This window comes from Moschus berezovskii, chromosome 23, assembly GCF_049115385.1.
Source record: "Moschus berezovskii isolate FMDL1 chromosome 23, NW_MosBer_1.0, whole genome shotgun sequence".
NCBI lineage: Eukaryota > Metazoa > Chordata > Mammalia > Artiodactyla > Moschidae > Moschus > Moschus berezovskii.
In genome coordinates, this window is record NC_142482.1 from 43,340,470 (window position 1) to 43,365,946 (window position 25,477).

At 41.1% G+C, this 25,477-nt stretch overlaps 2 protein-coding genes across 2 annotated transcripts in view; one reads left to right on the forward strand and one right to left on the reverse strand.

The window, feature by feature from the left end:
• The window catches only part of SLC17A4 (solute carrier family 17 member 4), a 28,590-nt gene extending 16,407 nt beyond the window's left edge, over positions 1-12,183 (reverse strand). Inside the window, exons 1-5 of the mRNA XM_055406662.2 lie at positions 12,093-12,183; positions 2,462-2,667; positions 1,682-1,915; positions 1,513-1,600; positions 749-835 (exon numbers count right to left, since the gene is read on the reverse strand). Of these exons, the coding sequence (XP_055262637.2) occupies positions 749-835; positions 1,513-1,600; positions 1,682-1,915; positions 2,462-2,667; positions 12,093-12,183 (706 nt within the window). The remainder of the gene's footprint in view (positions 1-748; positions 836-1,512; positions 1,601-1,681; positions 1,916-2,461; positions 2,668-12,092) is intronic.
• Positions 1-25,477, forward strand: part of H1-1 (H1.1 linker histone, cluster member) — a 263,156-nt gene that overhangs the window by 206,790 nt on the left and 30,889 nt on the right. The gene's annotated exons all lie outside the window — the stretch shown is intronic.

Sequence of the window (25,477 nt, forward strand, 5' to 3'; positions counted from 1 at the left end):
CCCCTGTTGGGCAGATCACCTAGAGAAGGAAATGACAACCCACTCTTGTATTCTTGCCTGGGAAATCCCATGGACAGAGGAGCCTGGCAGGCTACAGTCCATGGGGTCACAAAGAGTCTGACATACCTGAGCAACTGAGCATGCACGAAGGTCAAATTCCCATAATTTTCTGGTTGTAGTAATAACAGAAATTTAAAAGAATGTACTGAATAAATTTTTGTTGTTTAGTTGATAAGTTGTGTCTCACTCTTTTGCAACCCCATGGACTGAAGCCCACCAGGCTCCTCTGTTCATGGAATTTCGCAAGCAGGAATACTAGAGTGGGTTGCCATTTCCTTCTCCAGGGGATCTTCCTGATCCAGGGATTGAACCCATGTCTCCTGCATTGACAGGCAGATTCTTTATCGCTGAACAACTGAGGAAGCGTTAAATAAACAGCATATCTAAAAATATAATCTCACTAAGATTACATATGCAGCATTTTATGAAAGAAATCCCTCTGAGGTCCTTTGTGGGTTCAATTTAGAAGCAGGAAGGAACATTATAATGCCTTAAACTCACCAGGTTATTCTAGCTCTACACTCAGGATATTCAAACTTAAATGTCACTTGCAAGATTCACCACATGATTAGCTCTGAACATTATCTACTAGGATTTGGTTAACCATAGATGACCTGCATCACAGAAATCATGCCCAGCAGTCTCAGTCATAAAACAAAATTCTGAGATTTGAAAAACACAAACTCACCAAAGATGTAGAAGACATAAGGCCATCCTATACCCTGGCAGAGGTAACCACCAACAAGGAAGATGATGAAGCAGCCCAGCACTGACCCTAAACAGAAGATGTGAGGATGTTCTGGGTGAGAAGGTCAGATTCGAGACTCTGGGTGCTTCCTATAGACCAATGTTATTGCAAAGCTAAGCTGCAACACAGGCTACCTAAGTTAGATTCTGCTCCTTCACTCAGCAGCTGTGTGATTCTGGAAGTTATCGTCTGTTTGTGTCTCTTACTCCCTTATGTGTGAAATGGAATTAATTCTGTGTTAGTGAGTTGCAAGATTGCTTTGAGACTAAAATGAAATTAAAAGAACTTGCAAGAATGTTTGGTGCCCAGGAAGCATTTGGTTATGATCAAGAGAGACAGGATAGTTTAGGTTAGCTCCTGTAAAGCAGGGAGACAGAGTACTTAGGGTGTAAGGTTTGGCTTCTGTTGATAGGCTGTGGCAGAGTACTCTTGGACAGAACATAGTGAAAGTCGCTAAAAAGTCATGTCCAACTCTGCCCAGTCCACCCAATGCCGTGTGGGTGTCCGACTCTTTGCAACCCCATGGACTATACAGTCCATGCAATTCTCTAGGCTAGAATACCAGAGTGTGTAGCCTTTCCCTTCTCCAGGGGATCTTCCCAACCCAGGGATCGAACCCAGATCTCCTGCATTGCAGGCAGATTCTTTACCAGCTCAGCCACAAGGAGAGAGAGTATACAGGTGATAATTATGGCATCAGTTACCTGCTACAGCAATGGTGATGAGTTGGCTCCTTTCCTGTGGTGGAGCCCATCTTGCCCAGATTGAAAACTGACTTGTTAATAACATAACCTGAAATAAAAAGTTGATTCTTGGCTATCTGAGGTCATTTTGGAACCTAATTCTATGCGTACTTAGAAAAGGTCTTGGTACCTGGACTATGCCTTGGATGACCCGTAGGACAATGAGCACAGTCACTCCAGTATCAGCTGCTAGTGGAGTGAAGAGGGCCAGCACCGAGGTAATAACCATGCAGGAACCAGACAAATACCTGGTTCCAAATGCTTCAGCCATATAGCTACTAGGAATTGGAGCCAAGAATGAGCCGTAGTTGAGTGAGCTGAGGATGATCCCCTGAATTTCAGGAGTCCAGTCATACACAGCAGCCTAGATGACAAAGAGGAACTCACTGTTTGACTAGAGACTCAACAGTTTTTATCGTGAGGACTTAAGATAAAGAAAATGATTGGCGGTTCTCTTTCCTCTCTCTAGTTCCTCAATCTACCAATTTTATCAGTAAAACCCCAATATATGCCCAATATACTGTTCCTTTACTCACTTTCCCCAGCTACACAATTAACTGAGAACCTGTAAAGAAAGAAAACTTACAAAGAAGAAGGCATTATAGGCAAGGTAATAAAATATATATATATATATATGAAGAAAGAGAAAATAGACATAAATCTGTAGAACTTACTTTTTGGTGATTTCATCATTGTAGGGGAAGAATTTACCTCCACTAAATGCTAAAGATCTGTTCCTTTCATTCTAACTGTAGTCCCTAGGTACACTTATAGACACTAGTATAAAATCTCAGATGCATATTATGCTTTTGTGTAATATGGTTTTTTGAACATAGAATATGTTAGCACATAACTCTTTAGGTCAAAACATTTGAGTCAAAGAAAGGATGCAGAGTCTCATTAAACTTACCACTGCCTGAGATTCGTTCAGAGTTTCATTCCAGTTGTCCTGGGAGTCAATGGGTGGCCTCTCCGTGGAGGTATTGGGTGAACTGGGCAGAGCTGTGTTGTTCACCATAACTGGCAAGGCAATGCTCATGCTCATTTGTTGGGTGGAGATCGAAAAATTACACAGATGCAGGATAAAGGCTAGCCCATGTCGAACTGAACAAAAGCCTGAGACAAGACATACAGAAAGTCTTACAAAAGGGTGCTTTTGTCCCACCCTTCCTAAGTCTGGAAGTGGAAGACGATTGCAGTCTGTGAAGCAGAAATGCAGAGAGAGCCAAAGTGACTCTGTCGGTGTTCAGCAAACACCTGTACCCCTTGGAGTATGGGGGTGGGGAGTGGATAACTCCATCAGAACCATTATTTAAGCAGAGACTTGAAGAATATATGGAATTGGCCAGAGCAAACAAAAGAAAGAGTTTCCCAGTCAGCGTTCTGGCATGTGCTGATGAGAGCAGGAATAGAAAGAAGTAGACTTAGAGAAAGAATTAGCTGAAAGTTGTGATTGATTGGATATGGATAGTAAGAGAGAATTTGTTGGAAATGATTCCCAAGTGCCCCACTTGTACAGCTGGGATGGCTTTCAGTACCAAATGTAACCGGGAACATGGTAGATTAATATGTCCAGGGGCTGAGAGGAAATGAGATTTGAAAGGAAGATTAGTTAGACCATGCTGCTACTGCTGCTGCTAAGTCACTTCAGTCGTCTCCAACTCTGTGCGACCTCATAGACGGCAGCCCACCAGGCTCCCCCATCCCTGGGATTCTCCAGGCAAGAGTACTGGAGTGGGGTGCCATTGCTTTCTCCGCAGTTAGACCATCAGTTCAGTTCAGGTCAGTTCAGTCGCTCAGTCGTGTCCGACTCTTTGCGACCCCATGAATCACAGCACGCCAGGCCTCCCTGTCCATCACCAATCCCCGGAGTTCACCCAAACTCATGTCCATCGAGTCGGTGATGCCATCCAGCCGTCTCATTCTCTGTCGTCCCCTTCTCCTCCTACCCCCAATCCCTCCTAGCATCAGACTCTTTTCCATAGGAGTATTTAAATATTATCTTGATAACCAAATCAGGAAAGGAGTACATCAAAAATCAAGAATACTGGAGTGGGTTGCCATTTCCTTCTCCAGGGGATCTTCCCGACCCAGGGATCAAACCCAGGTCTCCCACGTTGAGGAAAGATGCTTTAACCTCTGAGCCACCAGGGAAGCCCCAAGCTATCCTATTTTTATTTTTATAAGAATGTAATGAGTTTGATCAACTGTCATAGAGCCAGACTCCTGGATCTGCTCTCTTTACAGCTGTGTGTTCTTGGGCAAGTCTCTGAAATCCTGTGGCTTCAATTATTTCACCTGTAAATTAAGGTTAACAAATGAAACTCAAGGTGCTGTGATGAAATTCGAAAGTTTATATAAGTTCCTTATTGAAGAAAAAAATGGCAACCCACTCCAGTATTCTTGCCTGGGAAATCCCACGGATAGAAGTGCCTGGCGAGCTACAGTCCGTGGGGTCACAAGAGTCGGGCATGACTTAGCTACTAAACAAAAACAGTAACAGCAATAGAAATTCATTATAGCTATTAATATTCAAGTGGCCTTATATTCTTAGAATGACTTCTTCTTAATAGGATGTTTTAATGAAAACACATGATTTATTTTGCTAATATATTACCTAGTGTTTTACATTAGCATATAGCTTAATTTGTATTTTGTGAATGTGTGTGTATGTGATTTTTTGCCATGCTAGCTTTGTAAAGAAAGGAAGTTTTAAGTTTTCCATCTCAATCTGTGATCTGAAGTATTTTAGATACATAGTCATTTTCTCTTTTCTTAATATGATTTTTTTTATTTATTATAGAACAGTTTCAGATTTAGGGTTATTGAGCTCCTGTAGACCTCACAGCATTTCCCCTGTTATTAACATCTTAAATTGGTATGGCACAGTTGTGACAATTAATGAACCTACATTAATTAGTATTATTAGCTAAAGCCTATTCTTCATTCAGAGTTCTTCAGTTCAGTTCAGTTCATTTCAGTTCAGTCGCTCAGTCGTGTCTGACTCTCCGCGACCCCATGAATCACAGCATGCCAGGCCTCCCTGTCCATCACCAACTCCCGGAGTTCACTCAAACTCATGTCCATTGAGTCGGTGATGCCATCCAGCCATCTCATTCTCGGTCGTCCCCTTCTCCTCCCGCCCCCAACCTTTCCCATCATCAGAGTCTTTTCCAGTGAGTCAACTCATCGCATGAGGTGGCCAAAGTATTGCAGTTTCAGCTTTAGCATCAGTCCTTCCAATGAACACCCAGGATTGATCTCCTTTAGAATGGACTGGTTGGATCTCCTTGCAGTCCAAGGGACTCTCAAGAGTCTTCTCCAACACCACAGTTCAAATGCATCAATTCTACGGCGATCAGCTTTCTTCACAGTCCAACTCAATCCATACATGACCACGGGAAAAATCATAGCCTTGACTAGACAGACCTTTGTTGGCAAAGTAATGTCTCTGCTTTTTAATATACTATCTAGGTTGGTCATAACTTTCCTTCCAAGGAGTAAGTGTCTTTTAATTTCATGGCTGCAATCAGCATCTGCAGTGATTTTGGAGCCCCCAAAAATAAAGTCTGACACTGTTTCCACTGTTTCCCCATCTATTTCCCATGAAGTGATGGGACCAGATGCCATGATCTTTGTTTTCTGAATGTTGAGCTTCAAGCCAACCTTCTCACTCTCCTCTTTCACTTTCATCAAGAGGCTTTTGAGTTCCTCTTCACTTTCTGCCATAAGGGTAGTGTCATCTGCATATCTGAGGTTATTGATATTTCTCCCAGCAATCTTGATTCCAGCTTGTGCTTCTTCCAGCCCTGCGTTCCTCATGATGTACTCTGCATAGAAGTTAAATAAGCAAGGTGACAATATACAGCCTTGATGTACTCCTTTTCCTATTTGGAACCAGTCTGTTGTTCCATGTACAGTTCTGACTGTTGCTTCCTGACCGGCATACAGGTTTCTCAAGAGGCAGGTCAGGTGGTCTGGTATTCCCATCTCTTTCAGAATTTTCCACAGTTTATTGTGATCCACACAGTCAAAGGCTTTGGCATAGTCAATGAAGCAGAAATAGTTTTCACCTAATAGATTTTTTTTTCTATTCCAGAATCCCATTCAGGGTCCCATAATCCAATTAATTACCACATGTGGGATCCTTTTGGCTATGACAGTTTCTCTGACTTTCCTTATTTTTGATGATTTTGACAATTTTGAAGAATATCAGTCAGATATTTTGTAGATTGTCCTTCAGCTGGGATTCGTCAAATGCTTTTCTCATGATTAGACTGAAGTAATGTGCTTTTTGAAAGATGACCATAGAGGTAGACTGCTATTTTCTTGACATCATATGAAAAATACATGCTATCAATGTGATCTTTCATTGATGATATTAACCTTGATCATCTGGCTTGAGGTAGTTTTTGCTAGGTTTTTTAATCGTGAGGTTAACTCTTTTTTTCTTTATCTCTTTCCATGCTGTGCTCTGGAAAAAGTCACACGCACAGTCCACACTTAAGGAGTGAAGAGCTTTATTTCACTTTCATCTCCATAAATTATTTGTATTTCTTCTGCATAGAAAATATCAGTATTTTCAGCTCCTTAAAATTCTCATAGAATTTTCTAGTCAATCTACTAGGGCACAGTTTGTTTTGTTTAAAAGGAATAACTTCTGAATAAATTTCTCACCTTATTACACAGGGTTTTTTTTTTTTTTTTTGAGATACACTTTTTCGTAATTCAGACTTATAAATTATATTTTTCAGAGAAGATCATGTACTTTAATCCCCCGTAATTAGCACCTTATACCTTTTAAACACTTCTCTCCCCTTTTCTCCCATGACTGCTCTATTTAACCTCTCTGATCAATATGAGTAGTGAATTGTCTTATTGCTGTTGAATAGAATCTTTATCAAGAAATCAGTTCTTATATATATTTTCCATTTCAATTCCCTTCATAATTTGAGTTTACGTTTTTTATACATTTAAGTTGTCTTCTTTGGTTTTCTAAATACTTTCCTTGAAGTTATAAACTCAGTAAACTGAATGTTTAATTAACTTACTTTTATTTATTTTTGAAGATTCTTTGTTACTTTCTTCACACCCGTTATCTTGTTTATAATTATTTGTTTATTTTTGGCTGTGATGGGTCTTCACTGCTGAGGGTTTCTCTCTAGTTGCAGCAAGCAGGGGCTACTCTCTAGTTGTGGTGTGGGCTTCTCATTGCAGTGGCTTCCCTTGTCCTAGAGCCACACCCCAGAATCTAGAGCACAGACTCGATATTTGTGGTCTGTGGGCTTAGTTGCTCCATTGTTTGTGGGATCCTCCCAGATCAGGGATCAAATCCACGACTCCTGCATTGACAACAGGATTCTTTACAACTGAGCCACCAGGGAAGCCCCACATCAGTTATGTTTTGACTCATTTCCTTACTGGGGCTTCCCTGCTGGCTCAGATGGTAAAGAACCTGCCTGCAATACAGGAGACTCGGGTTCGATCCCTGGGTCAGGAAGACCCCCTGGAGAAGGGAATGGCTACCCACACCAGTATTCTTGACTAGAGAATTCCATGGATAGAGGAGCCTGGCAGACTGCAGTCCAAGGGGTCACAAAGAGTTAGACTCAACTGAGTGACTAAGCCTCAGTTCTACATTGCTGATTTGATTTTTTACAGTGATAATTTCTTTCCTTGCTACTACTAATTCTGTTTTAGTTCTGAAGTGACATTTTTTTTTCTCTTTAGTTTCCTTTCTCATCTTCTTTCATATTTTCCTGTTGATTTACTTCATACATGCTAAGCTGTTTTTAAAAAGTATTGTTGAGAACTTAGAGAAATATGAAATGAAAATACTCTTCAATTTCCCCCAATAAGCACAGCACTGTAATATAATGGTTAATAATCAGACCACTGTAGTTTAAATCCAGATAATAACTGTTTGTGCCTGGATGACTTAAATGAGTCCTTAAATGAGGACTTAATCCCTCTGTACTTGAGTTCTTGCTCCTGAAAAACGGAGATGATGCTGGCAGTATGTTTCTTGAAGGATTCTCGTGAGGTTTCAGTGAATTAATTCATATAAAGTGCTCAGTACTTGATAGACATGCCTTCATTATGCAGTGATCTCTCTTTTATGTATTTGTTTCCTTTTCTATGTGTGTGTGCTAAAGTACTTGGTTGACCAAAGATGTCTTGGAAAAACTGAATAAACCTTTTGGCCAACTCCGTATTTATATAAGTCCTTTGTGATTCCCACACATACCCCCAGTCTTGGATTATAAAAGTCAATCATGTGTGATTTTGCTCCTGTGTGATATAACCCTTGCAATGGGCCACCTTGGCTGGTTGGAGGCCTGTTGTCATGTGCTGATAATATTATGTATGCTTTTGGTCAAGAGGCAGGTGGTGGGAAGATGGAACCTTGGCATTTTTTCACCAATTCAGGGAAAACTAGCTATTCTTGCACTTTAATTCTACAATGACATTGCATAATTTGAGGAAAATCCCCCCCTCCAATTTCCAAGTTAATTTCTTCAATTGTGTATGTATTCCCCTGCTCTGTTGTACTGGCCCAAGATCCTAAGCTGCAGACCTTTAGAAAGACTGGTGAGCTGTGGAGGGGAAAACATCAAGATGTGGGCACAGTGCAGCTTCCCCCACCATATCCCAGTACTGCAGACCTCACCTTCTCTGTGGTGGCCTCACCTGGCCTGTGGTCCACCAGCCTTGAGATGCTGGAGAGTATCTAAGCTGGAGAGCTTGACCTGGGGCTTCATAGTGCCCTCCCCTTTCTGCTTGTAACATGGGGCCATGCTCCAAGGGTGAGAGTTTTGTCTCCTCTTGGCATCCTCTTAATTCATCCAAATTATACTAAATCTAGCAAGGAGCCTTAGAATTTGTAGTGTATGATAGGAACAATTCCCAAGTTTTAACCTAAGTAAAAATATTTTCTCAAGGTGTTGTGCTTATTTTACTGATTTCTGTGACTTTCAGAAAGGAACATTATTGCAGACTCATCTTTCGGGGCCATTCCTAACATAGCCCAGGGTATATTTAACTCCGTGTTGGATTTTGATAGGGAGCAAGGAAGCAGTGTCCAGTGTTGTTTATTAATTCCCACTGCCAGGCCTGCCCTTCTAAATTTTTCACAGTAATGGATAAATACCTGGAAACTACAGTCCTCAACTTACATGCAAGCAGGGTTCCAATTACAAGAGTATTAGGATAAAGTTTGGAAGGCTGAACACAGTGAGAACTGAACACTGTGCCAAGGAGGCCACTAAAGGGAGGAGCAGGAGGATCGGTAATGGTAGACAGGATTTTTGCCCGGGCATATGCAGAGTATATCATAAGGAACGCTGGGCTGGAAGAAGCACAAGCTGGAATCAAGATTGCTGGGAGAAATATCAATAACCTCAGATATGCAGATGACACCACCCTTATGGCAGAAAGTGAAGAGGAACTAAAAAGCCTCTTGATGAAAGTGAAAGAGGAGAGTGGAAAAAGTTGGCTTAAATCTCAACATTCAGAAAACTAAGATCATGGCATCTGGTCCCATCACTTCATGGGAAACAGATGGGGAAAAACTGGAAATGGTGGCTGACTTTATTTTGGGGGGCTCCAAATCACTGCAGATGCTGATTGCAGCCATGAAATTAAAAGACGCTTACTCCTTTTAAGGAAAGCTATGACCAACCTAGATAGCATATTAAAAAGCAGAGACATTAATTTGCCAACCAAGGTCCATCTAATCAAGGCTATGGTTTCTCCAGTGGTCATGTATGGATGTGAGAGTTGGACTGTGAAGAAAGCTGATCGCCGAAGAATTGATGCATTTGAACTGTGGTGCTGGAGAAGACTCTTGACAGTTCCTTGGACTGCAAAGAGATCCAACCAGTCCATTCTAAAGGAGATCAGTCCTGAATATTCATTGGAAGGACTGATGCTAAAGCTGAAACTGCAATACTTTGGCCACCTCATGCGACAAGTCGACTCACTGGAAAAGAGTCTGATGCTGGGAGGGACTGGGGGTGAGAGGAGACGGGGACGACAGAGAATGAGATGGCTGGATGGCATCACCGACTTGATGGACATGAGTTTGAGTGAACTCCAGGAGTTGGTGATGGACAGAGAGGCCTGACGTGCTGTGATTCATGGGGTCGCAGAGTCGGACACAACTGAGTGACTGAACTGAACTGTGGTACTCTCCTGAATACCACCCACTGTGTGCTGCACAGGATCACTAGCTGTGTCCCATCCGTCCTACACTTCAGGGTTTCCTGGAAATGGCTAACTTGACTTCTTCTTCCCCAGCCTCCCAAAGTCTATGGACTATCTCCATCTTCTATATTAAACCTCTGTTTTTTTTCTTGAATTACCTAAACTGGCTTCCATTTATCTGACTGAACCCAGGCAGAAGCTCATGGGCCTTTGGTAGAGAAAGGATAGGAAGGTCAAGGTGATGTCTGTCCCTACCCTGCCATATCAACCCTTAATAGAGCCTGACCTCTGGCAGAACCTGAAGGTCCATCTCTTTTCACCTAGTGTCTCTAGAGATATAGGAGCATAAGCAAGTCTTTTCTGTGGCCATGTGACCAGATATGACATATAATGGGGGAGAGGGCATTTCCCCACGTGCCATGGAACACCTGGATTTGATTCTCTGAGTATCTTAGGAGCACCATCATGCCCAGTAAAGATGTCAGTAATCTCCGGGGGTCCTGGCCCTGGGAGAAAGCCCCAGTAGGGTCCTGAGAGTGAGATACAGAGGACCCAGCAGTGCCCAGTGAGAGAAAAACTGATGTTGGACGTCAACTGAAGAAGCAGCCAGCAAGGCTGATTCGTAAGCATTTCTGAGAAATACAAAATAACTCAGTGGGACACTGAGGAGGGTTGAGGTTCTCTCTTATAAGGTGGGAGGAGAATCAGCCAAAACAAAAGATGAATGTTATTTGCATAATGCCATTTGTGATAACAGGCTGGGGTCAAGAAGTGGTCAGCAGGGGATAAAGCAGAGTGGTGGGATGGATGCCCTAAAAGGCTATAGAAGAAACTAGAAAGACCACATTAAGTTCCACTTTTGGACAAATTAGCCCAGAGAGTTCCAATGACTGCTGAAAAGTGGACTGAGAAAGAAAAACTGTATGAGAGGTGATTATGACAGAGAAGTTTATACAGTGCTTAACTACATGCCAGGCATTGTTCTAAATGGTTCACATATTATAACTAATTTAATCCTCATGGAAATCCTATGAGATAAATACTGTTGTTATCATCTCATTTTTACAAATAAGGAAACTGAGACACAGAAAATTTAAATAACTTGCCTAAGGTCACACAGCTTATAAATTTCAAAATCAGGATTGTAAATGTAGGCAGTCTAGCACCTTAATCTGTACTCTTACCCAATATGCTATATTGTGCCATGGAAACTGTTTATAAGTTCTCTGTTTGTAAGTTACTGATTTTTAGAGAGAAAGAGTTGGGATAAGAAAATTTGGCCAATGGTATATAGACCAATAGGCTCCTATTGTTTAGAAATGGATGGGATCTTAGAGATACAAATGCTTCCACTTTACAGATAAGGAAGCTGAGGCAATGGAAGAGTATTCATTAAATGTCAGATGGTAGTTAATTGTAGAGTGAGTAGTATTAAATAGCATGCATGTTTCCTGATTTCTTCTTTGATGGATAACATTAGGCGAATCCCCTTTTCCTTAAGGCACTTTCACTTGCCAGCAGATATACTGGCTAAAATGTTCAGTCTCACAAAGCATTCCATCTTGGTTAATGTTTTCCTTTTAAAAAACATTATCTTATGAAAAGCCTATTTGCTTAAGAGAATTAGTGAATAAAATAGTTATAAGTTATTTAGAGTTTAGAGTAAACTAAGATGTTCAACAGTTTCCCTTATGATGTACTATTGAAAAAGTATTAGTTGCTCAGTCATCTCACCCTTTGTGACCCCATGGACTGTAGCCCACCAGACTTCTCTGTTCGTGGGATTTCCCAGACAAGAATACTGGAGTAGGTAGCCATTGCCTTCTCCAGAGGATCTTCCTGACCCAGGGATTGAACCCAGGTCTCCTGCATTGCAGCCAGATTCTTTACCACCTGAGCCACCAGGGAAGCACCAATGTATTATTCAATATATTATTGAAAAGCACTAAATTGTAACTTAACTGAGAGGGAGGAGGATGTGTGACTTCTATGATATGGTGTAAAGAAAAAGCCTGTTCTCCTTGAGGGAGAAAGATCAAATGGGATGGTCTCTGGACTTAGTATCAGAAAAACCTAGATTGGTTTCTATATTTTCTATTTGACATCTGCTTTAATTTTTTTTCTTTATCTCTACCTAATGTCTTAATGATCTAGTGTCTTGATATCTACTTGTCCTATATACCTTTAAGGTTTCTTGCAAGAAATGAAGTAATTCTCAGTAAAAGTGCTTTACAGCTATTTAGAATTCTTGGCAATGTGTAGGCAAAAAGAGGCTGTACATCACCAAACAGTGACATAGATCCCAGTTTTATCCACACCCCAGTACACAATTTTACCTTTCCTGGAGGTTTTCACTTGAGCCATGTTTACAGTATCATTATTGACAGGACCTCCCACTAAGGTTCCGGCTTCTACTGTATTAGACATTTTGATTCTCTTCTCCCAGACACTGGTGTTTACCTACTGAAATAAAAGGAAATATAAAAAGAGGTGTCCTATAGCAAGGCCCCAATTCTTCTAAGAATTAGAAGGAAATGTTTTAGTGGAAAAAGTGCTAGATTAGTGTTCAAGAGACATGATTTGTTGTCCAGATTCTATAACTATCCAAATGTGTAGTCTTGGGGATGGCACTTCTCTGCTTTTCTCAGATGAAGGATCTGGTCTGGCTTGCCTTCATGGATTGTAATATTCTTTCCAGTTCTGTGTTTCCATATCTTTCAGCTGCTACCAGTAGCTACTGGATGTTAAAACCTGACAATCTTCTTTGAAATTTCACCTGGAAGATTCCAATGGATTAAATAACCTGAAAAACTAGATCTACTAAATAAGATCTAGATATACAAGATAGCATATTAAAAAACAGAGACATTACTTTGCCAACAAAGGTCTGTCTAGTCAAGGCTATGTTTTTTCCTGTGGTCATGTATGGATATGAGAGTTGGACTGTGAAGAAAGCTGATCGCCGAAGAATTGATGCTTTTGAACTGTGGTGTTGGAGAAGGCTCTTGAGAATCCCTTGGACTGCGAGGAAATCCAACCAGTCCATCCTAAAGGAGATCAGTACTGGGTGTGCATTGGAAAGACTGATGCTAAAGCTGAAACTCCAATACTTTGGCCACCTCATGCGAAGAGTTGACTCATTGGAAAAGACCCTGATGCTGGGAGGGATTGGGGGCGGGAGGAGAAGGGGACAACAGAGGACAAGATGGCAGGATGGCATCACTGACTCAGTGGACATGAGTTTGGGTAGACTCCAGGAGTTGGTGATGGACGGGGAGGCCTGGTGTGCTGCGATTCATGGGGTCGCAAAGAGTCGGACACCACTGAGCAACTGAACTGAACTGAATTGATACAAGATAGAATCTGGCAAACATCTTTTTACTATTTATTTATTGATTCTTGGCTGTGCTGGGTCTTCATTGCTGTGCATGGGCTTTCTCAGTGCTCAGGCTTCTCATTGCAGTGGCTTCTCTTGTGCCAGAGCATGGGCTCTAAGGCACGTAGGCTCAGTAGTAGTAGTGTACAGGCTTAGTTGCCCTGTGGCACATGAGATCTTCCTAGACCAGGGATCGAACCCATGTCCCCAGTGTTGGCTGGCAGATTCTTTACCATTGGATCACCAGGAATGTCCTGAGAAAGCATCTTTTTAAATACATATATTCAAAGATAGTATGAGATATCTCCATGGATGTAATGAAAAATTAGAGGAATGAGCTTACTCTTTAGAAACCTTGGGCCTGTGGACAAAGCATCAGTTTTTGTCAGGGGCTTATCAGATCCTTGTAGGGAATGGAGGATGAAGCCTAAGACTTATGCCAGGAAGGCAGCTTTAATAGAGATCTTTACATACAGCCAGAAACCTCAAGGGAATTCAAAACTGAGTTAGAGGCTCTGCCCTTTGCAACAAGTGAGACAGTGACAGCTCTCATGTGCATTGTCCTGAGTCTCTCCTGAAAGTTACAAAAATTCACAGCTATGTTTTGGGAAGTTGGAGTTTGGAATTCACATTGTCCTAACTGTCTGAGTACTCTTGATCAGTTGAAAAACTGAAGTAAGAAGAATTGGGCCTAGGCTGATTTGCTCAACACAGAGCATGCAGAATTACTGAAGATGAAGCTCCACTTAATATAAATTCAAGATCCAAAATTATAAACACTCATAGAAGTGATCATCCAAGGCAAGTCCTCAGACTCAGCACATAGCATGATTAAACTGCTGAGAACTTCCAAAAAAAATAGACTGCACTGATAAACACATTCTATAAGCATCCTTAAAATAACTACAATACTTTGGCCACATGATGCAAAGAACTGACTCACTGAAAAAGACCCTGATGCTGGGAAAGATCGAAGGCAGGAGGAGACAGGGATGACAGAGGATGAGATGGTTGGATGGCATCACCAACTCAATGGACATGAGTTTGAGCAAGCTCCAATAGTTGGTGATGGACAGAAAAACCTGGCGTGCTGCAGTCCATGGGGTCACAAAGAGTTGGACATGACTGAGCAATTGAAACTGAACTGAATTTGAATTGAACTGAAAATAACTGAAGAAATAAAATATAAGAAGATAACAAAAGAATACGCAGATTTAAGAAAGATACTGCTTGAAATACAAAAGACAAATTTAGACACTGATTAGAAACTAGCTGACTAGACATAGCTAATGAAAGAATTAGAGAAATTTGAAGGTAGAGCTAAGTAAATTATGTCAAATAAGGCTGAGTAAGATGATGAGGCATGATAGCAAAGTTAAAAGGTCCAGTATACGTTGAATAAGAATTCTAAGAGGAGAAAAAGAGAATTGGAGAGAAGCAATACTTTAAAAAATAATGAATCAGACTCATTCAGAACAGATGAAACACTCCGATGAAGTGTGAACAGATGAAGCACATTCTCAGATTCAAGAATCACAATGAGTCTCAAGCCAATGAAATGAAATTTACACCCAGACATATCATAAGGCACTGTCAGATACAAAACACAAGCTTTATTTATAATAATAGCTGCCATTAAAGGTCATTGACAAAAGGGAAGAAATCCATTTCAGTATGATATCAAATAGAGTGGTGGTGGATTTTTTTTTAAACATTTTCAAGATAATATAAAAAAGACAAAATACAGGAAAGTAGACAATAGACAAATACAGATGAAGAACAAATGGGGTAAATGCACTCTGCCTTAATATAAAGGACATGGATGTCAAAGAACAATATCCTTCTATTTATTACCCATCAACTTTCATAAATATTTAGAAGACTTTTATCACCAAGTTTAGGCAAAAGTGTGAATAAATAAGCTATTGTTTATAGTGGTCAAATTTCATCCCTTCCACCTGATACTGCTGCTTCATGGTGTCTGCACAGCCACACAGAGTATGTCCCAAGACACTCCTTGTAGCAATATTTGTAAAAGTAAAAAATCAGAAACAATAATCAATGAGCTGCTGCTACTGCTGCTGCTAAGTCACTTCAGTCGTGTCCGACTCTGTGTAACCCCATAGAGGGCAGCCATGGGATTTTCTAGGCAAGAGTGCTGGAGTGGCTTTCCATTGCCTTCTCTGAATCAATGAACATTAATGATTAAATTAAGTAAAGTCTGATGCTGAAGCTGAAACTCCAATACTTTGGCCACCTCATGCGACGAGTTGACTCACTGGAAAAGAGTCTGATGCTGGGAGGGATTGGGGGTAGGAGGAGAAGGGGACAACAGAGAATGAGATGGCTGGATGGCATCACCGACTCGATGGACATGAGTTTGAGTGAATTCCGGGAGTTGGTGATGGACAGAGAGGCCTGATGTGCTGTGATTCATGGGGTCACAAAGAGTCAGACATGACTGAGCGACTGAACTGAACTGAACTGAAAGTATATATAAACTTTAGAATACTGTACAGCAGTCAAAAGGAATTCACTAGATCTGTCTTTGTGACCCCATGGATTGTGGCCCACCAGCCTCCTCTGTCCATGGAATTCCCCAGGCAAGAATACTGGAGTGGATTATCATTCCCTTCTGCAGCAGATCTTCCCAACCCAGAGACTGAACCCAGGTCTCCTGCATTGCAGGCAGATTCTTTACCATCTGAGCGACCAGGGAAGCCCTTTAAAAGCATATAAAAATTTAAGACATATTAGGTGAAAAAAAAGTATGTTTGTAAAATAATAAGATTCTACAACTTTTACATCTAATATGACTTTTAATTTTTTACATGCTTTTTAATGTAGATTCAATGGATTCCTTTTGATTGCCGTACAGTATAATAAAATTTACATAAGTATCTGAACTGAACTGAACATACGTATACATAATGTCCCATTATGTAACTTATGTGTTTGCAAGTGAATAGAAAATGATGAAAAGAAACTTTACAACACTGAGACAGTGACAGCTCTCATTTACATTGTCCTGAGCCCTGGTATTAAAATTAAGATGCATGAATCTGGTAACATGGGTCATCTATGAATATATATGAGGGGGTGAAGAGGACTATTGCCTTGGGAGGGATGGTCACGTGGAAATTTAAATCTATCTGTAATGGCAACCCACTCCAGTATTCTTGCCTGGAGAATCCCATGGAGAGAGGAACCTGGTGGGCTACAGTCCATGGGGTGGCAAAGAGTTGGACACAGCTGAAGTGACTTAGCACATAGCATGGTGTTTAAATGTATTACAACAATAATGTATTTGTGAATTATTACTGTGGTTAAAAATACATTTAAAACTGCAATAACAAAAAGCTGTCACAAAAACTGGGGTCACAGTGTTTGAAGTGTCAGAATCTTTCATTCTGACACCTTCAAAAACTGTGTGCACCCGTGTTTGTGCATGATAATGTGTGTCAATGGCTATTCACACAGCCCTCTTCTGATTCCAGTTTGACCGAACGTATCCTATTCTGAGAGGAAAACAATAAGTGTTGCCTTTAATCCAAAGTGATGGAAGAGATTTGAGAAGGAGGAGGCTGCTGAACTCACTTCAAGGGCACAAACTGAAACAAAGAACCTGAGAAAGCTTCTTTAGAGGAAGTTGCTGGTATGCGCGTCACTTATTCACCCTGACTTCATGAAAGAGATCAGGTGGATGCCACCCCTTGCTGCTGCTGCTAAGTCACATCAGTCGTGTCCAACTCTATGTGACCCCATAGACGGCAGCCTACCAGGCTCCCCCGTCCCTGGGATTCTCCAGGCAAGAATACTGGAGTGGGTTGCCATTTCCTTCTCCAATGCATGAAAGTGAAAAGTGAAAGTGAAGTCTCTCAGTCGTGTCCGACTCTTAGCGACCCCATGGACTGCAGCCTACTAGGCTCCTCCGTCCATGGGAGTTTCCAGGCAAGAGTACTGGAATGGGTCGCCAGTGCCTTCTCCAATGCCGCCCCTTACTCCAAGTCAAACAGTATTGGCTGCCTGCAATGGGATCATCTAGAGCTTGACTTGTGTCCCCTGGAGGTTGTGTGTGTGTACGTGCCACTATGTTTGTATGAGAGAGAGAGAAGGAAACTGATAAATAACACAAACCTCAGAATCTAAGGCCATGGGGCGGCGACTCATGGCCTGAGGCTGCAGGGCAAAGAAAGGGCCCACAGCACATCGGAGGGTTGTGAGACTTCCCACAGCAGCAGGTGCAGAGATGCCTGGACAGACACATGCAGGTTCCTTCTGAGCCAGATATGAATGACTAGAGAGGTCCAGGTTATAGCCTTTTAAAATCCTGCCAAGAGAACTGTCTTGAGGGACCACGTGACTCCCCAAAAGGTGAGGTGGAGTGCCGGATGCCCGATGGTTGAGGGAGGAACAGTAAGGGCTGAACAGAGGGCATGGGAGAGACTGATGGGTGTCCCCAGCAGGGAATTCTCCAGAAGAGTAATGCTGAACATCCACCCAAGCCTAGAGAGCCCCAATGCCAGATCTTAAGAATCCAGGGAACAACCATACTTCCTGCCTCTTACCGACCACCCTAACCACCAGCCTGAAATGGATCAGAAGCCTCAGTTACAGGAAGTACAAGAGGAGTTGACAGAGAAAGGGAATAAGAAGCCAAACCAAATCTTCCACCACCACCCTCCCCAACCAGACCCAAGCTGGAGATGAGGAGAAGTTCTGCTTCCAGATAAAATTTGGGAGTTGTATGCTTTTCATCACACTGGAGCTATGAATTATCACATGAGATTATTTGGAGGCTGGAAATAATCAATGGCTTTTTCACTATCTGAAAATGATGGAGGTGAGCAGAGGTAAAGGGAAGTGAGGTCAGGGCAGGAGTTGCTTGTAAAATAAAATTTCTAATTTCTCTCTATGGAGTACTACTTTAATTAACGTAAGAGCATGGACATATCTGATTCTTTGATGATATTGCTTTTAAGTGTAAATGGAAACATTGCATAATGTCTGTGTTGTGCACATCACAACTACGGTGGGTGGCGATTAATTGATACAACAGTTGCCTCATTTCATCATTTTAAAACACAGAGATTATAGACCAAGAAGCCCTCCAGTCCATGCTGAAATTCAGAAACAAACTGAAAGTTGAATTGGAATTCAAATCATTGATCATTGGCGAAATAGAGTGGGCCTGATAACTGACAAGAAACCTGTCACAAGAAGGGACTGAATATCCCGATATAACAGTAATTTATCATGCCTGTCTACCCCTTAGGGCAATTAGTTCAAAGACACAGCATTCAGAGTAACGCTTTTTCCCAAAGGTTATACCTATCAGGGAGCTTCCCAGGTGGCTCAGTGGTGAAGAATCCACCTGCCAATGCTGAAGACTCGGGTTCGACCCCTGGGTCAGGAAGATCCCCTGGAGGAAGAAATGGTAACCGGCTCCAGTACTCCTGTCTGGGAGATCCCATGGACAGAGGAGCCTGGCTGGCTATAGTCCATGGGGTCACAGAAGAGTCAGAGTAGTGATTAAATACAACAATACCTAGCAGGACTCTTCTAGCGTATCAGCACCTGAAAGTTCACTGACCACTAGTTCATTGGTTCCGTAAATATTTGTTGAACCAATAAGTGGAACATTTTGCTACCTTAGCTCTTTCTCTTGCGTTTATGACTGAAGGACTTAGTTTTCATTAAACTTCCCTTCTCCATACTTATTGTTACAGAAGCGCTTACTAGTTTTTCTGGTAACCAGCAATAATGTTGGCATATTGTCCACACCTGCATCCCTTACCCTGTATCTGCTTTGTCCCAATTTCCACTGCCTTGTTAACTCCAGCAAAGTCTCCGGGAGAGGCACAAAATGAAAAGAAAGAAGAATGACATCTGGTGTGAAGATAATGAGAGCAGCACTGACAACAACTTGTAACTAGCATCACTTTGCCAAATCTAACTGCTTTACCTGGTTGTGTGAAGAAATTGTATCCAAGCTGAAATGGGAATGGTAAGAAAGAGGCAGCTCTGAGCAAGGGCATTCCAGGCAAAGAAACAAAGCAAGTTTGTCCAACAAGACCAGGGCAGAGTGAGTGAGAAGGTCAACAGTGGGAGATAAGATCGAAGTGGTGGTTGAGAACACACCATGTGGGGTCCTGTGGGTAGGTAAGGGGACTGGATTTGCCTTGGCTGCTGTAGGGGACATGGTCTACAAGGGTCAAGACTGGGAACCAAGAGACTTGAGAAGAGGCTGTCATAGTTACCTATTCAAGAGTTAATGGTATCTGGGCTGGGCTGTTGTGGGGATCTGTTTTGTAGCTAGAGTCAAGAAGGATTGTTCATGAGGTGGATAGGGGGATCAGGAAAAGGGGAGATTTTTGGAGACTTCCAGAATTATGGCTTGAGTGAGTGAGCGAGTGGTGCTGTGCCCTCAGTGGCAGTAGGGAGATAAGCAAGAGGAGAGCAAGTTTCCAGAAGAAAAACAGGAGTTTCATTTTGGACATGTTGGGTTTGAGTTGCCTGTTTGATCCAGAAGGGAAGACTGCCAAATAGGCATTGTGTCTATGAGTCGGTAGCTCGGGATAGAGGGCCCAAGTAGAAATATAAATTTGAAAGTCATCAAGCTTATCTATTTACTTGGAGACCAGGTAAATGAGGAAAAACCAGCAAAAAAAATTAGGCCATTCATTCCTGTATCAATTTCCTATCACCTTCTCTGGCCAAGACTGTTTCTATGTCTTATTACCTTTGCATTAAATATATCCTGGTCTTCTGCCATTGATTAGTTCACTGTAGAATGAGACTCTTCCTTAACATACCAGGCAGAGCTATTAATAGCACAAATGTTATCTTTGTCTGGTCTCAGCACTCACCATTTCCTGTATATAAGAACAGTTGGTGGATCTTATTCATAGCCCCAAATTAAAGTTCTCTGCCCCAAACTCTTCACTCATTACCTTCTTCCCAAAGCCTTGTGGGATTTCATTTTGTTTTACTTTTCTCCCAAGCATAAATTAATTGGAAATGTCAAGTCTGTTTTGGTTATTTGATATGTTAGCTCCTATGAAAATCTCCCTCTGCCAGAATTTACATTTATTGTCTCACCATAGATATGACCGATTTTTTTTAAATTAATGCATCCCATAAAAACAAGCCCAGTTTAGGAATCTTAAACTACAGGCTATCTAGTCTAATTCCAATAAATGGATGATATTAACTCTAAAAAGTATAATTTTAAATTATTGATTTGCCTCCTGGTCTCTCTAGCCATCCTTTTGGATAATTTTATTCCCAGAGTTATATTCCCTAGAGTTCTGGGACCCTGGTTTCTTTTAGGTAAAGGTAACATCCTTTCTCACTTTTCAGAATTATCTCAGGAGAAGTCTCTTCCCCAGCCCCAAAAGAGCAAACTAAGCAGCTCTCTATGGGAAAACCCATTCTTATCATCTCAAAAGCAGAATATTAAAGAACAAAAGATGGAAGGCTCACCTGAGGGAGGTGGACTACAAGGTCCTCATTCCATTCAAATAGATTTCTTTAAACATTCCCAAATTTCCTAGTCTCTAGGAGATAAATGATTAGCCTAAACCTTTAGCCCCTGTGTTACCAAAGGGGAGAAGTTTATTGGCATAATGGTTTAATTTTAACTTTATTTTAATTGTCTCACTAACAAGTAGATCGAGCTCATTAAATCCTGCTCATGCTTCAAGCCCAGATGAGGCCACCGCCACCATCCCTGATCTTCCATTTGGAACTGATGCTCCTTCTTATAGGAGCCTGACAGTCCATGCTCCTTATTTAAGCACTGGTGCCTTATGGGGTGGCTCAGGGTTATTATATTCTTCATGAGAAGTGGTATGTCTTGTCCCTCTTAAGTCCTCTCTTTGTCACCCTCCTGTTTAATACAACTGGGCTCTCCAGAGTAGAGACTTAATATATTTTGGTTAACTTTAATGACTTTTGTGGTTTTCTGATTATATCTATTTGCACAAAGCCACTGAGTTTTCGTGAAAAGAGACACCATGTGATTCTTCTAAATTTTTTTAAATTTTTAATTGAAGGATAATTGCTTTACAGAATTTCGTGGTTTTCTGTCATGCGTCAGCAAGAATCTTCTCTCTTTTGTAACAAAACATTTCATAAGACTCAGCCATGCTTGTCTGTCTGCTCGTCTCTGATTCTCTCTCTCTCTCTTTAAATTGAACTATATTTGATTTACAATACTATATTAGTTTCAAGTGTACAACATAGTAATTCAATATTTTATAGATTATAACTCCATCAGTTCAGTTCAGTCACTCAGTCGTGTCCAACTCATTGAGACCCCATGGACTGCAGCATGCCAGGCTTCCCTGTCCATCATCAACTACCAGAGCTTACTCAGACTCGTGTCCATCAAGTCAGTGATGCAATCCAACCATCTCATCCTCTGTCATCCCCTTCTCCTCCTTCAATCTTTCCCAGCATCAGGGTCTTTTCATGAGTCAGTTCTTCACATCAGGTGGCCAAAGTATTGGAGTTTCAGCTTCAGCATCAGTCCTTCCAATGAACACCCAGGATTGATCTCCTTTAGAATGGACTGGTTGGATCTCCTTGCAGTCTAAGGGACTCTCAAGAGTCTTCTCCAATACCACAGTTCAAAAGCATCAATTCTTTGGCATTCAGCTTTCTTCACAGTCCAACTCTCTCATCCATACATGACCACTGGAAAAACCATAGCCTTGACTAGACGGACCTTTGTTGGCAAAGTAATGTCTCTGCTTTTTAATATGCTGTCTAGGTTGATCATAACTTTCCTTTCAAGGAGTAAGCGTCTTCTAATTTCTTGGCTGCCATCAGCATCTGCAGTGATTCTGGAGCCCAAAAATAAAGTCTGTCACTGTTTCCATTGTTTCCCAATCTATTTGCCATGAAATGATGGGACCAGATGCCATGATCTTAGTTTTTGAATTTTGAATTTTAAGCCAGCTTTTCCACTCTTCTCTTTCACTTTCATCAAGAGGCTCTTTAGTTCCTCTTCACTTTCTGCCATAAGGGTGGTGTCATCTGCATATCTGAGGTTATTGATATTTCTCCCAGCAATCTTGATTCCAGCTTGTGCTTCATCCAGTCCAGCATTTCTCAAGATGTACTCTGCATATAAATTAAATAAACAGGGTGACAATATACAACCTTGACGTACTCCTTTTCCTATTTGGAACCAGTCTGTTTTTCCATGTCCAGTTCTAATTGTTGCTTCTTGACCTGCATACAGATTTCTCAGGAGGCAGGTCAGGAGGTCTGGCATTCCCATCTCTTTAAAAATGTTCAAAAGTGGAAGTAACAAATAGATTCAAGGGATTAGATCTGATAGACAGAGTGCCTGAAGAACTATGGACGGAGGTTCATGACATTGTACAGGAGGCAGTGATCAAGACCATCCCCAAGAAAAAGAAATGCAAAAAAGCAAAATGGTGATCTGAGGAGGCCTTCCAAATAGCTGAGAAAGGAAGAGAAGCTAAAGGCAATGGAGAAAAGGAAAGATATACCCATTTGAATGCAGAGTTCCAAAGAATAGCAAGGAGAGATAAGAAAGCCTCCCTCAGTGATCAATGCAAAGAAATAGAGGAAAACAATAGAATGGGAAAGACTAGAGATCTCTTCAAGAAAATTAGATATCATGGGAACATTTCATGCAAAGACGGGCACAATAAAGGACAGAAATGGTATGGACCTAACAGAAGCAGAAGATATTAAGAAGAGGTGGCAAGAATACACAGAAAAACTATACAAAAAAGATATTCATGAACCAGATAACCACAATGATGTGATTACTCACCTAGAACCAGACATCCTGGAATGTGAAGTCAAGTGGGCCTTAGGAAGCATTACTACAAACAAAGCTAGTGGAGGTGATGGAATTCCAGTTGAGCTATTTCAAATCCTAAAAGTTGATGCTGTGAAAGTGTTGCATTCAATATGCCAACAAATTTGGAAAACTCAGCAGTGACCAAAGGACTGGAAAAGTTCAGTTATCATTCTAATCCCAAAGAAAGGCAATGCCAAAGAATGTTCAAACTACCACACAATTGTACTCATATCAGTCTAGCAAAGTAATGCTCAAAATTCTACAAGCCAGGCTTCAGCAGTACGTGAACCATGAACTTCCAGATGTTCAACCTGGATTTAGAAACAGAACCAGAGATCAAATTGACAACATCTGTTGGATCATCAAAAAAGCAGGAGAGTTCCAGAAAAACATCTACTTCTGTTTTATTGACTCTGCCAAAGCCTTTGACTGTGTGGAGCACAACAAACTGTGGGAAATTATACTCCATAGAAAGTTATATTCTCTCTTGAGCTCACTAGCAACAAGATAGCACTTGGCAAAGCCGTCACCAACCTCCATACTGACAAATCCAGTGGTCACCTCTCAGGTCTTAGCTGTTAATACTTGACAGCTTTCATCACTCACTCCTTGTTCCCCTTGATTGTCACATGCAATTTAGGTCTGGTTTTTCTCATGCACTATACGTTGCTCTTTCTGAATCCTTTCTGCTGAATCACCATTTTTTTCCCTTGACCTCTAATGTTGGTACACCTGGAACTCTGTTCTTGAATGTTATTCCTAGTGATCCCATGCAGTCTCCTTTCTTTAATGCCCTTCCTCTGAGCTCCAAACTTTATTTGCTCAGCTGCCTTCACCTGTTGTGATTGGATTTCCACCAAGTGATGCAGAACCACAGCAATTCCTCTTTAATCCAGTGACCCACACACGTGCCCTCTCCCAGAAGGTGTGGATTTCAGTCCTTGGTGCTCCCCTTTGACCCTACGAGTAGTAACTGCCCCTTATCTTTCCTTGTTGTTTAGTTGTTAACTGATGTCCAACTCTTTTGCAACCCCTTGAACAGTAGCCCACCAGACTCCTCTGTCCATGGGATTTCCCAGGCAAGAATACTGGAATGGGTTGGCATTTCCTTCTCGAGGGGATGTTTCCAATGTTGGAATCAAATCCACATCTTCTGTATTAGCAGGCGGATTCCTTACCACTGAGCCACCAGGGAAGCCTTATCTCTGTTAGTCCTCCACTATCAGGTTATTTTTGCTTCCTATTAGCCAATCCCTGAATCCTTACTCCAGTTCCCTGAATTCATTCTTTATACTAAAGTTTCCTTCTTCAGGTAACTGTGTGGTTTTTCTCTCCTAATTAGATCTCATGACACAATCATAGGTTTATCTTTTTATATTAATATATTTACTGAATATTGAATCATTGAGATCATAGTATATCCTTGTGTGCTAATGATTAATGTTCTCTCAGAGTTGCTTTCTAATATTTATTAATAACATAGGAAATAGGTCAAATCTGAACAATTTTGAGCATGTTGTTTTCATTGGTTTCATCATATTGTTATATTTTTTACATATATAGAAATGAAATGTATTTTGGGGTAATTTGAGGTTCAGTTTTCTCTCTACATTTCCCAGAATCTCTTTGCCTCTTTTTGGGAAAAAGAAATCTGCAGCTGCCATACACAGAGACAAACACACACACACACACACACACACACAGAAGGCACATGTGCTTAATTCAAGGAACAATTGATTTGCCTAAGTTTGGTGATGGACAGGGAGGCCTGGTGTACTGTGATTCATGGGGTAGCAAAGAGTTGGACACGACTGAGCGACTGAACTGAACTGAACTGAAGTTTATTTTTAGCTATTATATTCTTAGCTATTTGTAATCACGTTAATCCTCTTAGAAAGCTTTAGACTTTACTTCACAATATCACTGTGATTTTTGTTGTTTGTTCCAAATCTCTGTAGCTTTTGATTGTGTAGATGTATGGATTACATTGTTTTACTTTATATCCTCATAGTTAAAAAGGAGCTTTTTATTTTTTTAACAGTAACACACAGTACAGTAATGTATCTGTTTTCATTTCTCTCTTTAGCTGTTCCTCTAAACACAATGCAATAAATCAACTCTTTGGAAAATTCCTTGATGAATATTCCTAAATGTGTCACAAAACATCATCAATAATAATGATGGTGATACAAAGATTCTTTGTCATGTTTCTGACTCTCTAGGGAATGGTACTGCTATTTCACCATCAAACATGATATTGGGCTTTAGGTTGAGACATACTTGGCACATATGTTAGGAATCCTATTTGCCTTATTTTAGTAAGCAATTTTTAAATGTAAAATAAATGTTAATTATGCCTTTTTAGCAAATTTTGAATTTAAAATACTTTTTTGGGATGGGACGTTTGTTAGCTCTGTCAGGTAGGAGGAAATTTCCCCCTACCCTTCTTGAGTTCTTTCGACTGGTCTAATGATTAAATTGACACAAGACAGATTAATAGG